Source organism: Peromyscus leucopus, chromosome 8b, assembly GCF_004664715.2.
Source record: "Peromyscus leucopus breed LL Stock chromosome 8b, UCI_PerLeu_2.1, whole genome shotgun sequence".
Lineage (NCBI taxonomy): Eukaryota > Metazoa > Chordata > Mammalia > Rodentia > Cricetidae > Peromyscus > Peromyscus leucopus.
In genome coordinates, this window is record NC_051086.1 from 35,749,559 (window position 1) to 35,763,234 (window position 13,676).

The 13,676-nt window shown below is 46.6% G+C and overlaps 1 protein-coding gene across 1 annotated transcript in view; it reads left to right on the forward strand.

The window, feature by feature from the left end:
• Fstl4 (follistatin like 4) overlaps nucleotides 1–13,676 on the forward strand; it is a 416,197-nt gene that overhangs the window by 45,178 nt on the left and 357,343 nt on the right. Inside the window, exon 3 of the mRNA XM_028855681.1 lies at nucleotides 3,823–3,856. Within this exon, the coding sequence (XP_028711514.1) occupies nucleotides 3,823–3,856 (34 nt within the window). The remainder of the gene's footprint in view (nucleotides 1–3,822; nucleotides 3,857–13,676) is intronic.

Below are 13,676 nucleotides of genomic sequence, written 5' to 3' on the forward strand. Positions count from 1 at the left end.
ATCAGTATAAAATCATAGAGAAATCGATATAAAACATATTTAAAAATCACAGCAGATAGTATTCAAGATCACATTTTTTAAAATATTTATTTATTTTAATTATATGCACATGGGTGTTTGCTTACATGTATATATGTTCACCACATGTGTACAGTGCCTGTGGAAGCCAGAAGAGGGCCTCAGACTCCCCTGGAACTGGTGTTATAGGTAGTTGTGATCTGCCACATGGGTGTTAGGAACTGAACCCTGATCCTCTGTAAAAGCAGCAAGTGCTCTTAACAGCTGAGCCACCCTTCTAGCCCCCACGATTGTGTTTTTAAAAGTCTATCATGAGTTAGGAAAACTTATTCCAGAAAGATAGAGCATTATGAAGCCTACTTTATAAACCGTCCTATTAATAAAACTGAGGAAAGCATCATCTCCATAAATGCAGAAGTAGCACTTGATAAAATTCAAGACATATGTATTTTATTTTATTTTTTATTCAACAAATATGTGTCAAGCACCTGTTCTTTTACAGTACAGAGGCTGCAAGAGTGAGACAAATGCTGGCTCCATTCCAGTCCTCGCACCAACCAAGGGAAGCAGTCAGTAAATACGAGAGTAAGGGGACAGGCACTTTTACCCAGAGCGTTATTTACGTGAAACTCAATGCATATCGATCGTACCAGTATAGTTAGCACACCTCTGCCAGAGACTCGCTTCTTGAGTAGAAAGTCACTAAAGGTTTTCTCTTAGAAGTCAGAAGCAAGCTAAAAGGCTCACTTTGTCTGCACCCTTTATTATTTTAGGAGGTAGGGACAGAGTCTCATGCCATGCCTCAGTCTGGCCTTAACTCATTATGTAATGCAGACTGGCCTCAAACTTGTGGTGATCCTCCTGCCTCAGTCTCCAGAGTCCTGGGATTCCCAGCTTGCCACATTTAATGTCCAGTTAAGGAAGAAGTTAACAAGACAGGAAAGCAGAACTGAAGTTGGGCATTAAGGACAGAGATAAGATCGTTGCTGTTTGCAGAGTACAGGACAGTGAACTGTAGCCGTTTTTCATTGGTTATGAAACCTCAGCAGCTCATAAAAGCTGCAAATGAGAATCCCCAGAGAAGCAAGGAGCAGGCCTATCACAAACAATAGGAAATTTAGTCAAGTGGCTGGTTTTAAAATCAATCAACTCACCTGCTGGGCCAGTGAGCCGGCTCAGTGGGTAAAGGTGCTTGCCACCATGCCTGATGACCTGAGTTGCATGCCCCAGGTCCACATGGTGGAAGGAGAGAACCAACTCCCTCAAGCTGATCTGTGACCTCGACACATGTGCTGTGGTACCCTTCCATCCAAAAATATAGTTATGCATGCTACCACCTCTGACTTTTCACTGGGTCTGGGGACCCAAACTCAGGTCCTCATGCCTGTGTGGCAAATGCTTTGTTCACTGAGCCATATCCCCAGCCCATAATACTCCAGAAAGAAGCAAATATAGACTTGAAGAAATGGTTAGAAATGCCATGTTATTTGGGAAGATACAACATTATATAGACATCTGCTTTTCTTAATGCAAAACCTTTATGCAACGACAATAATGTTTTGTAAAGGCTTTCCTGGTAACATAAGGCAGGCTATGACTACGCCTTCATTCACAATACTACGTGTGGTGGTTTGTAGGGGGTGGAGTTGCCAGGCCCAGGAGCAGGTTGCTGAGGAGCCGCTTGGGAGAAGATGGCTTTGCTTTGGGTTTATACATGTTGTATCATCGTTCCTGTCTCCACGCCACTGCTCTGAACCCTGACCCAGATAGTCCTCCAGGGTCCAGCATTCAGGAGGCTCATTTGTTTCCTCATGTCAGTAAACCCAGCCTGGGTGAGTGTTGTGGTGCTGTTAGTTTGCCCACCTTTGTGTGACATGGGTCCTCCACTGGTCCCCACTGGGTCTTTTCACTCATGGGAGAGGTCATTTGAGTGGCCTGGATTCATTCCTGTTGCTATGTAAAGCATCCTACCTAAAGCAAATTAGGAGGAAAGGGATTTATTTGATTTACAATTCCAGATTATAGTCCAGTGGTGATAGGAAATAGAGGCCGGAACTCGAGCAGCTAGTCACGTCATATCCGCAGTCAAGAGCGAAGAAAGGACACACACACACACACACACACACACACACACACACACACACACACACACACACACACTGGCTTGCTTGCTGCTTATGCTCAGCTAGCTTTCTTTGCTCCTATGTCTCGGAATCCCCTTCGTAAAGAATGACGTTACCGACAATGGGCTGGACCCTGTCCTTGTCAATTAACCATCAAGACAACCCCACACACATGCCCACAAGCCAAATGAGCTAGTGCATTCCTCAAATTCCTCAAGTGAGACTCCTTCCAGTCATTCTAGGCATGGCAAGATGACGTTTTAAACTGTCACAGGGAGGCCAGCCTTTGGTGGGTTTCCCGGTTCACCTCTGTAGTTGTTTCCTTCTCCTGACCACACAAGGATGCTAGACAAGAATGCCAAGGTGGGAAAGACCAGGCCACCTGCTTCCAGTGTGGTGCTCCGGGATGATTTTGGTGGGGAGGGATGGCGGGGGAGGTCCACATTTGTTGTTTTCTTTTAGCAGACAGTTCAGAGTTCCAGCTTCTCTCCACCTTGGAGTTTTCATTTCAAACCGATCATTTACAATGAGTTGTAGAGTCTTCATTCTGTTATGAAAGCACAGGGTGTTCCTGGCCTTTCCCCTTCAGTTCTTCTCACTGGGACCTTCCTGCTCTCCCGATCCCCTGTATACTCATTCAGTGTGTGACCTCCCTTCCCTCATCCTCTCATCCTGGTGCACTCTCCCTCCATGCTCCCTGCCTGAAAATTTTTCCATTATTCAGTGCCATGTTCAAAGATTCTCTTAAAAAAATAATTTGCCTTGTTTCCAGCTGAATTTGAAATGCTGGCATTTATCAAGGCAAATCGCCCTTTGATTTCTCAGTAATGTGTATTTCTTCTGAAGCTCCCTGTTCGACTGAATTTTAATGCAGACATCCTGTGGCACCTGGGTAGTTTCCGAATAATTTGCTTATTGCACTGTACAGAGCTGGCATCAAAAAGATCCCTGAGATCGGATTAGGAAAACCAAAGGGGCTTAACTTAGCCAGCGAACTAGACTCACTCTCTAAATTGTCCATGAGATCTCAGCCTTTGGGAACTATAACTGTACACTTCATGATATGTTTTTTCTGGGGACCATATAAGCACACAGAGATGAGACCAAGCATGGGACCACACCCTGGAAGTGTCCTTTTTAATACTTGGAACTAAACTGGCCCAAACTGCACATAAAGAAGACCCATGATTAGCAATGTATTTTTAATAGTTTTAGTTTTATTTTTAATTACATGTCTGTATGTGTTGGGTGTTGGAGTGTGTCCATATGAGTACAGTTGCTGGAAGAGGCCCAAAGAGAGTGTCAGATCCCTTGGGGCTGGAGTTACAGGTGGACTGCCTCACATAGGTGCTGGGTACTCCACTTGGGGTCCTCTGCAAAACCAGTGTATACTCTTAATCTCTCAGCCCCAATAACGTATTTTTAACATCTAAGTCCCCAAAGTAATAAGTTGTTTACATTTACAAGCTTACGTATGTGCATTCACCCATGCGTTTGCATGCACATGTGTGTGCACGTGCTGCGTGAGGTTAGAAGACCCAGCATTGCTGACTGTCCCGCCTTACTACCTGCTTCACCTTTTGGTGAGAATGAAACTAACAAGACAGGAGCCATTTGCAAGCGTCTGTACCTTCTGTCCCTATGAATTATTCTTCAAAACCACGTCTCTTTTCTCTTCCAGGAAACTAGAGGCTTTGAAGTCACAAGAAGAGAAGGTAGGAAAAATTTACTTACATCGATATCATTCTTGGCGCTGATATTTTGGAAGAGGCTTGGAACTAAAACTAAAATGAACTTAGACTACAGGTAGCCTGTTCTTTGAAGTACCGTGTGGTCTTTCCTGCATGCTAGCTGTTTGCCTCTTGCTTCCAGAAAGCCAAGAACTTCAGGCTGGGTTTGCCTGTGAGAGCAGAGTTTCTGCTTTTAAGTATCAGTGGTGGCTCCTGGGAACTAGCTCACTAACCACCACATCTGTGGTCTCTGAAGAAGACCCTCAGTGTTGGGTGACATTTGAAGTCATTTGGTTTCACCCAGAAGAAAACATCAATAATACACACACACACACACACACACACACACACTCACACTGGTTTATGGTTTGGGGGCTTCACTGTTGGGCAGGCAAAGCCTCTATGAAAAATGGTTCTGATTAGATTTTTACAGCTTCATCTAAGCCAGAATAAAAATAACCAATTAATTTCCCCTTTGAAAACAATTCCATGATGTTCCATTTTCTCTGCCAGCCTTCCTCTGGCACATTTGTTTTCTGGTCTCAGAGGTAAGCATGTACGAATGGCAATTTCAGAATCTTCTAATGGAAATTTCTCTTATTTACTTTCAGTAACAGCTAGTCTCTAATGAGAGAATGTCTTTTGTGTGATTTGTGGAATCATCTCTTTATTGTAGGGACGGGGAGTGAATCAAGTCAGAAATCGTAGTGTATTCTCAGCCTAGTGCATAGGCTTTGGTTTTAGCCTTAGTCACAGCCTCCTCTGTGGAATCGTCTCCTAAAAGAGTAATGATGGGGTCGAAAAACATCCTTGGCTCCTAAATCGAACGTATCTTTTCCTCCTTCTTAGTTAGCACCTACGCTGTACGTTGCAATGAGAAGCTTGGATAACTGTGGTACCAGCATTTAAGAGCTTGATAACACACTGGCAGTACTGTCCATACCTGTCACCCAAGTGGCTGTCATCACGCTTCTGAAACCAGAAATTCAAAAGAGTTGGGTAATCTGATTCCAGCAGGAACTTGCTGGCTTCCACGGACTCAGTGTGCTGTGGCCCCTGGACCATATCAATGGGGCAAACCACGTTCTTTGGATATTGATACTGAATTAAATTGGATAAAGGTAGATGGAGGGCAGTGTTCATTTTTGAAAATTATGTTCCCAGTGGAACCAGTGATTATGAGCTGGAGAAAAGGAAGGAAGGTAGAAGTTGGCATGCACAGTGTGGCTTTGAATAAGTTATCCGTGTGAGTACCCCTGGCTGAAAATGTCTGAAGATGATTTGCATGAAGGAATCACATATAAACTTAACTTTTTTGTAATCATCTTGTCAGTGTGTTGAAATCGTCTTTGACTAGGCTGGAGTTATGGGACAGCCCTGTGTATTTCTTTCCAAAGACAAAAAAGTCCTCACTGAACTTCCAGGGCTTCAGATCCCCCAAAGGATGATGGTGAGCACACCAGATCGGGCACAGGAATGGCAGGCTAGGCCATCTTCATTCCCAGCTCCCACTTCCTGAGCAGCGGCCTCCATGGTGACTGCCTGGGAACATGCTCTTTGGGTTGTTATTAGCAAGTCTCTCCTGACGTCACAAACATAGTTTCTTCCTATTGTGAAGGATGTCTTTCTTGTTTTCTTCTGTCAAAGTTGAGTGTTTTCAGAGTTCTTGAAATAGCTCAATGTCAATGCTTGTCACACGGCGATGAATGGTACTTCCAAGTGTTTGGGGGCCTGAAAATTCACTGTCATGGGTTTTGGGGGTTGTTAATCTTCAGAACAGTCTATTAGTATAAAAAAATAATAACAGTGCTGTGAAAATTTCACTGAATTATTCCTACCAACAAAAATAGATCACTATTGTCCAGCAGCATTTATGTTGGGTTGAGCCCTTGCCCTGACTTGGCCTGGAACAGGAGAGGTCGGTTATGCTCAACTCAGCAAGCCCTGGGGGGTCCAGAATGATGAAGAAAGATCACTCTGAGTGATGTTTGAGTCGAAAACGACAGCCTCCTGACTACAGAATCTGAGAGGGGGACCAGGGAGGTGACTGCCTGAGACTTTAATCAATGCTCCTACAGCCTGTATGCTTTGCACCTCATCCAAGTCACCTCTACTTCATACCATCCAACTCTTCCCTGAAGCAGGTGGCTGATGCTGTTAGTCCATCCTATTCATCACCTAAAAGCAGAAACCTCTTCTATTCCTCTCTATGTTCCCCATACTTCCCTGCTACTTCTACCCTCCCCAACTTCATGTCCTTTTTCTCATAAACAATTGGGTCCAATTTGTGATGCCTATAAGCACATGAATGTAAGGGCATCTACTTAGGCACAGGCAACCTATTAGATACCATACCCTTAAAGAAAAAAATTCTCTCTCTCTCTCTCTCTCTCTCTCTCTCTCTCTCTCTCTCTCTCTCTCTCTCAGCAGCCAACAGCTGTCAGTAGTTCCTGAGCTATGGGTGACAGGCAGTGAGCCCCCTAGAATCCATGCTAGAGTGTTGCCTGGCTTGATCTCACATCCGCAACTGCAACTGGGATGAGTTCACGTGCCGTGGTCCTGTATGTCCAGAAGAGAGCGTTTCAACCCAGTCCTTCCTGCCCCAGATCTGCCTCTTAGACTCCCTCTGCCCCTCTTCCCTGACGTTTCCTACGCCTTTGGCAGAGTAGAGATGATAGAGATGTCGCAGCTGTGGCTGAGCACCTCATAGTCTCTTCTCTGCCCTTTGACCAGTTGTGAAGTTCTGTGTTAACCACTGTCTGCTGCACAAAGAAGCTTCTCTGGTGAGGGTCGAGAGTGCCATCATTCTATGGGTGTAGGGAAACAACATCTTGATCCTGCTCATTAGGAAGCAGAAGACAGTTTGATATTATGTCCATTTAACAAAATAGTCGTAATATGTTCACCCCTAGAGCCTATGAGCTCCCCAGCCATGGGTTCTTGGCAGGATTTATAATATCAGTCACACATCTCTACTTGTGGAGCAGGCCTGAAACCAGAAAGTGGTTGGTAAGCCCTATAATGTTCATGCCACTATCAAGCCCATGGACATATCTTGCCAGACTGGTTGTTATTGTAGCTTTCCCAGTCAGTTCACAGCTGGGTAAGACTGATGAAGACTTTTCTCTCCCATCAGCCTGTGATAACAATTATTTATTGAATTAAATAAAGCTACTCATTTGCACCCTGGTCTCATCTTCATGATATACTAGCAAGGACCCAAGGCCTTTGGGTTTTAAAAAGATAATTTAAAAGAGATATTCTGAATTGTTACTACTAGTTTTTAAAATACCACTATAGTTCTTAAGTGTGCATTACCATCTCTGGTGATTATTATATTCAAATAGGTTCTAATAAAAAGAAAAGGCCATTCTGGGTACATCCTCTGGATATTCCTGGGTGATACATTAATAAGAAGGCTTCAGGTTCAAATAAGCTTTGTGTTTTGAGGTGAATGTAGAGCCATATTTCTCAAAGAAAACAGACAAACTGACAAAATGGTATATTGAAGTCTTAAGCCAGAATTTGTGAACATGACCTTATTTATTAGGGTCTCTCCAGACAATAGACATACCAAGTTAAGGCAGAGTCATACTGGTTCAGTGCTGACATTAGTTCCATGAGTGGCAGTGGGAACTTCTTATCTAGACACAGAAGGAGAATGCCATGTGAAGGAAGAGACAGGGCATCGCTGACAACCACTAGTTAGAAAAAGGCATGGGGCATTGTCCCCTAGAGCCCTCAGAGAGGAGCCATGAATGGTCCGGCCAACCCTCCATTGATTTTGGTCATCTGAGTTTCAGAACTGTGAGAAAATGAATTCCCACTTCTGAAGCCTCCTAGTTTGTGGTACTTTGATACTGCAGCCCTAGGGTGCCAGTATACTCAGAAAGTGCTGAACTCCAAAAACCAGATGAGTTGTGTGGCTGCAGTTGAGTTAGTTTGGGCTGTAGAATCACTCTGACTTTTGTGTTAAATACACTCTCAGCAGGGAAGATAATAGGCAGCGTATTCCCGAATCGGCTTCCCATGGGATGAAACAAATGTAACTTTGCTGGCGTTCAGGGCTGGCACTGCACTCAGTGCCTTTGAGAGGTCTGCTGCAGCGGATCCAGGCAAGCGGATGGCTTCCTCGGTGGCCAGGCAGCAGGGGCTGAGCCTGTCTGGAATGGTGAGGGGCGTGCAATGATGCTCACTTACTCATTATGAAGTTTCAGAGAATTCATTATCTCCCTCGACCTTGGATGCTCCAGGACACAAGCAGAGCAGCCAGCACCTTACATCCGAGGCTCCTCCAGTTCCATGTGTCAGTGGAGAGAAGGACTCTCCCTGCCCTCCACTCTTAAAGGTGGTGGTTGTGTAAGTTGTCTGCTCTCGATTCATGCTCATCAAGGGATAGTGCACATCACATGGGCTACCAAGCCTACACAGCCGAGAGAAGTTCATGAACGGGAGTTCCTGAGACTTTGTATCCAAGTTCCTAGTAAAGATTGGGGTAGGACAGTAAGACCACAGGTTGTCTCTAGGCCAGGAGACATGTACTCCTTAGAGGGAAAAGGCCGTTGTTTCTGCATTACAGCCCTGTAATGACCTAGTATCCAGGCCCCACCTTACTAGCTGCTACACAGGAAAGTAGGCATGGCTACATTTTGTCTGCTTTCTAAAACAAGGTTTTAGCCCACACACACATCTTTCCCCACACACATCTTTCCCCAGACGTCTAAGAATACATGGTGTGTGTGTGTGTGTGTGTGTGTGTGTGTGTGTGTGTGTGGGGGGGTGGTGTTGGAGGTTAGGGGTGAATGTTAGGCATCTTTTCCACTGAACCTGGAGCTCACTGATTCACCTGGGCTGGCTGACTTGTGGATCCTCCTGTCTCCACCTGCCCAGCACTGGGATTAAAGATTCACACCACCCTGCCCAGCATTTTTCGTGGATGATGGGGATCTGAACTCAGGGCCTCATTTCTCCACAGCAAGTCTTCTGCCCACCGAGCCACCTGCCTAGATGGAGCACAGTTCATTTTACATCTCTTTCCAGACACCTAAAATTTAATTTCAACCTCTTCTGAAACTTCACAGTGAAGAGTTGCCAACCTCAGTCCTTCCTAGACACTCCCATGTCCACTCAGAGGGCAGGTGCTGATTGTGCCTGCCAGAACCCATCGGCTCACACCAGCACTTTTCTCTGACTGATCCCATCACTTTGAATTACAGCCATGGGAACACCCTGGAGCTCATGGAGCAAGTGGCTTGGATAATTCAGCCCTTGTCAGCTATCTCTGAAGGGCAGGAGGTGATCTGTAAGCTATTCCAGATGTCTGTGATTGTGCTGTGATTAGGGGCTTGAGTTTGGAGCTGGGCGCCGGGGTGTCATGTTATATTACTGGCCCTCCCAAGGATGCCTCACTTACTGTGTTCCAGACTTAGCCAGCCTGGCCTGGCTTTCCAGGAAAGCAATGAGAGACTGGGAGGGCAAGGATGCTGCTGTTTTCAGGGGAGAGGAAGGGAGGGAGGGATTGTCACCCTTAGCCTGGGCGACTCTGGGTACTTGGGCCACTTGGCAATGCAAATCCCCCCGACTAGACAGGACTTGCCAGAGCTGAGTGTGAAATTGGGACCCTGGCTTCCTGAAAACCCCTGGAATCAGTCCCCAGTTGACAGCTGCCTCTAATGGCCCCTTTATTGTTCCATGCATCTGGGGGAACTTAGCTATCAAGATCTGTATGATGTTTGCCATTAATTCTGATTTTGTTTAGCAGATGTTTTCTGGATCTCTCCATTGCCTGCATAATGTGTCTCAGTCTAATGTGAAGTGGCTGACTCTGGGCTAAAACAGATGAATGAACTCCCAGGTTTGGGGGGACCAACTTTAATGGCTGCAGATGGAGGGAACTTAAGAGGAAACCAACCAGAGTTGACAGGGCTGGGACAGTAAGTCCTTTTCAGTTGTAGACTTCTACTTAGGCAAGGCGAGGAGTTCCCAGCCTCCACTCGTTTATTCATTCTTGTGGAGGTGCTGAGTTCAGAGAAGTGGAGAGTGGTGCCCGCCTCTTCACAGTCCTTACTCGGCAGATATGCCTTCTCTGTGGCACACTGTCTCTCTTAAGCGGATAGAGAAGACTTTGTACCCAGTTGCCCCAAAGTAGATGAGAAATGGGCAGCCCTGCTGCTAGGGTGTCTACTCAAGTGCAGGGATTCTACCCCCAGGCTTTTTTGTTTGTGTTTGTATAATTGTGTTTGTGTATATGGTGTGTGTGTGTGTGTGTGTGTGGGTGGGTGGGTGGGTGTGTGGGTGTGGGTGTGTGGTCAGAAGACAACTTGCAGGAGTTGGTTCTCTCCTTCTTCCGTGTGGGTTCTGTTGACTGAACTCAGATCATCAGGCCAAGCTGCCTGCTGAGTCATCACCATCCCTTCACACTCCACAACCATCCCTTAAAGACAGTGCTCATGGCACCCTATCCTTGGGGGTTCCCATCACAATACTTAGACCAGGGAGGCCTATCTGGAGTTGGTGGGGAGTCCCATTGTCAAAGAGATAATGATTTCTGTTCTTGTTTATTTCTGTTGCTGTGATAAAACATCTTGACTCAAAGAAGCATAGTGGGGCAAAGTGGCTATTTGGTTTACGATTCCAGGTGACAGTCCTTAATTGCAGGGGAGTCTCATCATCAGGAGCTTGAGACCTCTGGTCACATCACATCCATAGTCAAGAACAGAGAGAACAAGGCTCCTGTGCCGTCTGCTTGCTCACTCAGCAAGTTTTCTTCACCCCTGCACAGTTCAGGGGCCAGACTAGGGAATGGCGCTACCCACAGTGGGTTGGGTCAATTAACAATCAATACAACTTCTTGTAGACATGCCCACAGGACAACCTGACCTCGATAATTCAACTAAGACACTCTACCTGGGTGATTCCAGATTTTGTCAAGTTGACACAACTATCCAGCACAATTCCCCAAGGTATGAACCATTGCAGAGTCACAAGGACCATGAGATCACCCCTTCCTACAGTCCCATTATTATGATGCCATTCCTCAATGTCCAAGAGAGGGAGGGGATGGGGACACTCTTACGGGACCTAACAAGTACTCATCCTTGCACAGAAGCCATGCCTCCCCTGAGCATCCAGAAAAAGTCAAGATTGGCATTTGTCATCTTCCAGCCTTTCTTAGTCCCCAAATCAGAAGGAGTCTCTGCTGTTTAGGAACCTTTGCAATGGTCTCCTCTCTCTAAGCACTGAAGCTTTGTGAAGCTGTTTGCTCCAGCATATTAATGTGCCATCGGCAAGCCTTTGGAGTTAATTATCTGTGACTTAAGAACCATTTATTTCTGTCTCTTTGTCCCATTGTCACCCAGCACTTTTCTTTATTAGGAAACGAAGTAGAGAACCCAACTGACCATTATGTCCTAATTCTCTGGCTGTCATCAAAATTAGTTTACCTCCTAAAAATTCTTTTTAACAACCTCTACCTCCCAAACCTGTGCCATCTCGTTATTTTCAGACCGTTCTGTCTCTTAACAAATCTTTAATTTCTCTGCATTGGCATGTGCTGAGCCCACACTGGGCCTGAGCTGAATGGGGAGGCAGCTCATCTAAATTAGCAAGGCTGTCAATGTTCTTTGGTGATTTATCAGCCTTACTAGCCAAACAGTTGGCTTTTCCCCACCCTCCCAGCTATGGTGGGAGAGCCACAATGTGCCTCCTAGGGTACACATGCTGGTGAACCAGCCATGGCTACCCTGAAGGGCCTTTGCAGGTCATGTGATCATGTTGGGAGGGTCTGTGAGTTATAACTGGTTCCTGGGTCTCTATATCCTCTTATCTGAGTTGTACTTCTTGCCCAAAGCTCCCATTCAGTTCCTGGAAAGCTTTGTTTGTAATGTTAGATTTCACCCCAAAGAAGGTGGCCTTGCCTTGATGTCCCCAGGAAGTCAGGGCCTGTGTGCTGGAGAAATGAGCAAATGGGCTGAGCACTGGCTCTGTATTATGTTGACAACACCCCACAGCCTCTTGGGACCAAGGTTTCAGGCAGTGGTGGGGAGGCTTGGGTGGTGTCAGAGTGTGGTTGGCCCTGTGGGATGGTGCACAGAGCTGGTTTGCAGGCCTTAGCGCCTCAGTTCTTCCTGGGCTGCTTGGCTGTTCTCTCACTGCCTCAGAGGCAATGTCCTGGGGCCAAGGTGGACAGTCCGTGTTTGTGATGGAGACATTTCTCTGTGAAAAGGTGGCATGCTCCTAGGTTATTGGTTGCTAATGTAAGTTTCCTTGAGGCGATCGGAGGGTTTACTGGCTTCAGCACACTTGATGTGGGCCCAGGGACCTGGCTTTTCTCTTCAGTGCACCCCTCTGGCTGACTCCCCCTACACTGAGCGCCAAACTTCCTCCTCACAAGGCCAGTTCAGCAGAAGAGAGGCAGCACACAGCCTTGGCCTCTCCCTGAGGTACTGGGGTTTCGGGGGACTACATACACTCAGGTCACACAGCCCTTCTGCGCCAATGACTGAGGCCTAGGGAGAGTCACCAGCTGTGCCCAGTTTGGCATGTCATGAACCAAACATAGGAGGAAGATGGTTCCCTAAGTGACAGCTGGGACATGGGAGCAGAAGAGTTAAAAACAACACACACCTCTGGGACTGGGGTGACAGCTTAGTGGGTAAGAAGAGCACTGCCTCACCAAGCTGGTGGCCCGAGTTTAGACGCCCAGAACCAACATAGAAGCCGGAAGCACAGGGAAAGTGTCTGCAGTGCCAGCATGCGCTGTGTGGAGATGGGAAGTGGAGACAGAATACCCAGAAGCTTGCTGACTAGCTAGCCCGGCTTACAGCACCTCACAGCCAGAGATGCCATCCAAGGCCACTTGTTCATTAAGCCATTTCCTATTTCCTACTGTGTGTGTGTGTGTGTGTGTGTGTGTGTGTGTGTGTGTGTGTGTGTGTGTGTGTGTCTGTGTGTGTGTGTCTGTGTGTCTGAGAAAAGGTCTCACTATGTGGCTCAGGCTGCCCTCTGACTCACAGAGACCAATCTGCCTCTGCCTCCTGAGTGCTAGGATTAAAGGCGTGCGCCACCATACCCGCCTCACACTGTCCGCATTTTAAAGCCAGTTGGTGGACAAAATTCAATTATGCAGGTAAGAAGGGATCTAATGGAAATATTTTCAGAATAGCCTTAATGGGTTCCTATAAACACCTTCTGAGATGGAGCAGTGCACTCTCATTTTGTAAATAGAAAAAAGACTGGGCGGGTGGGTGGGGGAGTTGAGACTTAGCTCTGCGGGAGACTGATCACAGAATTGAACCACAAGTTTCCCAGAGGCCACTTGGGAAAACATATTTGCTATGGTTACCTGACAGTGTTTGTATTACTGTGTTTCAAAGTTCAGGCTCCCACCAGGACTCCTCATTCTTCAGGTGACAGGTGGAAGGCAAGGGACCCTGCAGGGCTGCCTCTTGATGATGGTAAGCGTTGTGGTTGCTTGCTCGGGAGCCCTGGCAGCCTCAGAGAAACAGAGCCCCCCACATCAAAAGAAAGGGGGCTGGCAGCGAGTTGTGGGAGGAAGAGGACATTCCAATCTGTGTGTTTTGCTAATTTTAGGATTCCTGTTTGGCTGGCAGCAGCACTCCCATCAGCTGCTTAGTGGCTTTGTGTGCTGCTGTCCTAACATTTGCCTGAGCCACTGAGCATTCAGACACAAGCCGCGAGTCCTGTGGCCAAGAGGAGCCGGATTACATCAGGGCGTCACATCTAATCTCACGCTTAGACACTCAGCCCAACAGAAAATGACTTGATCTCTTGCTTTGGTTTGAAA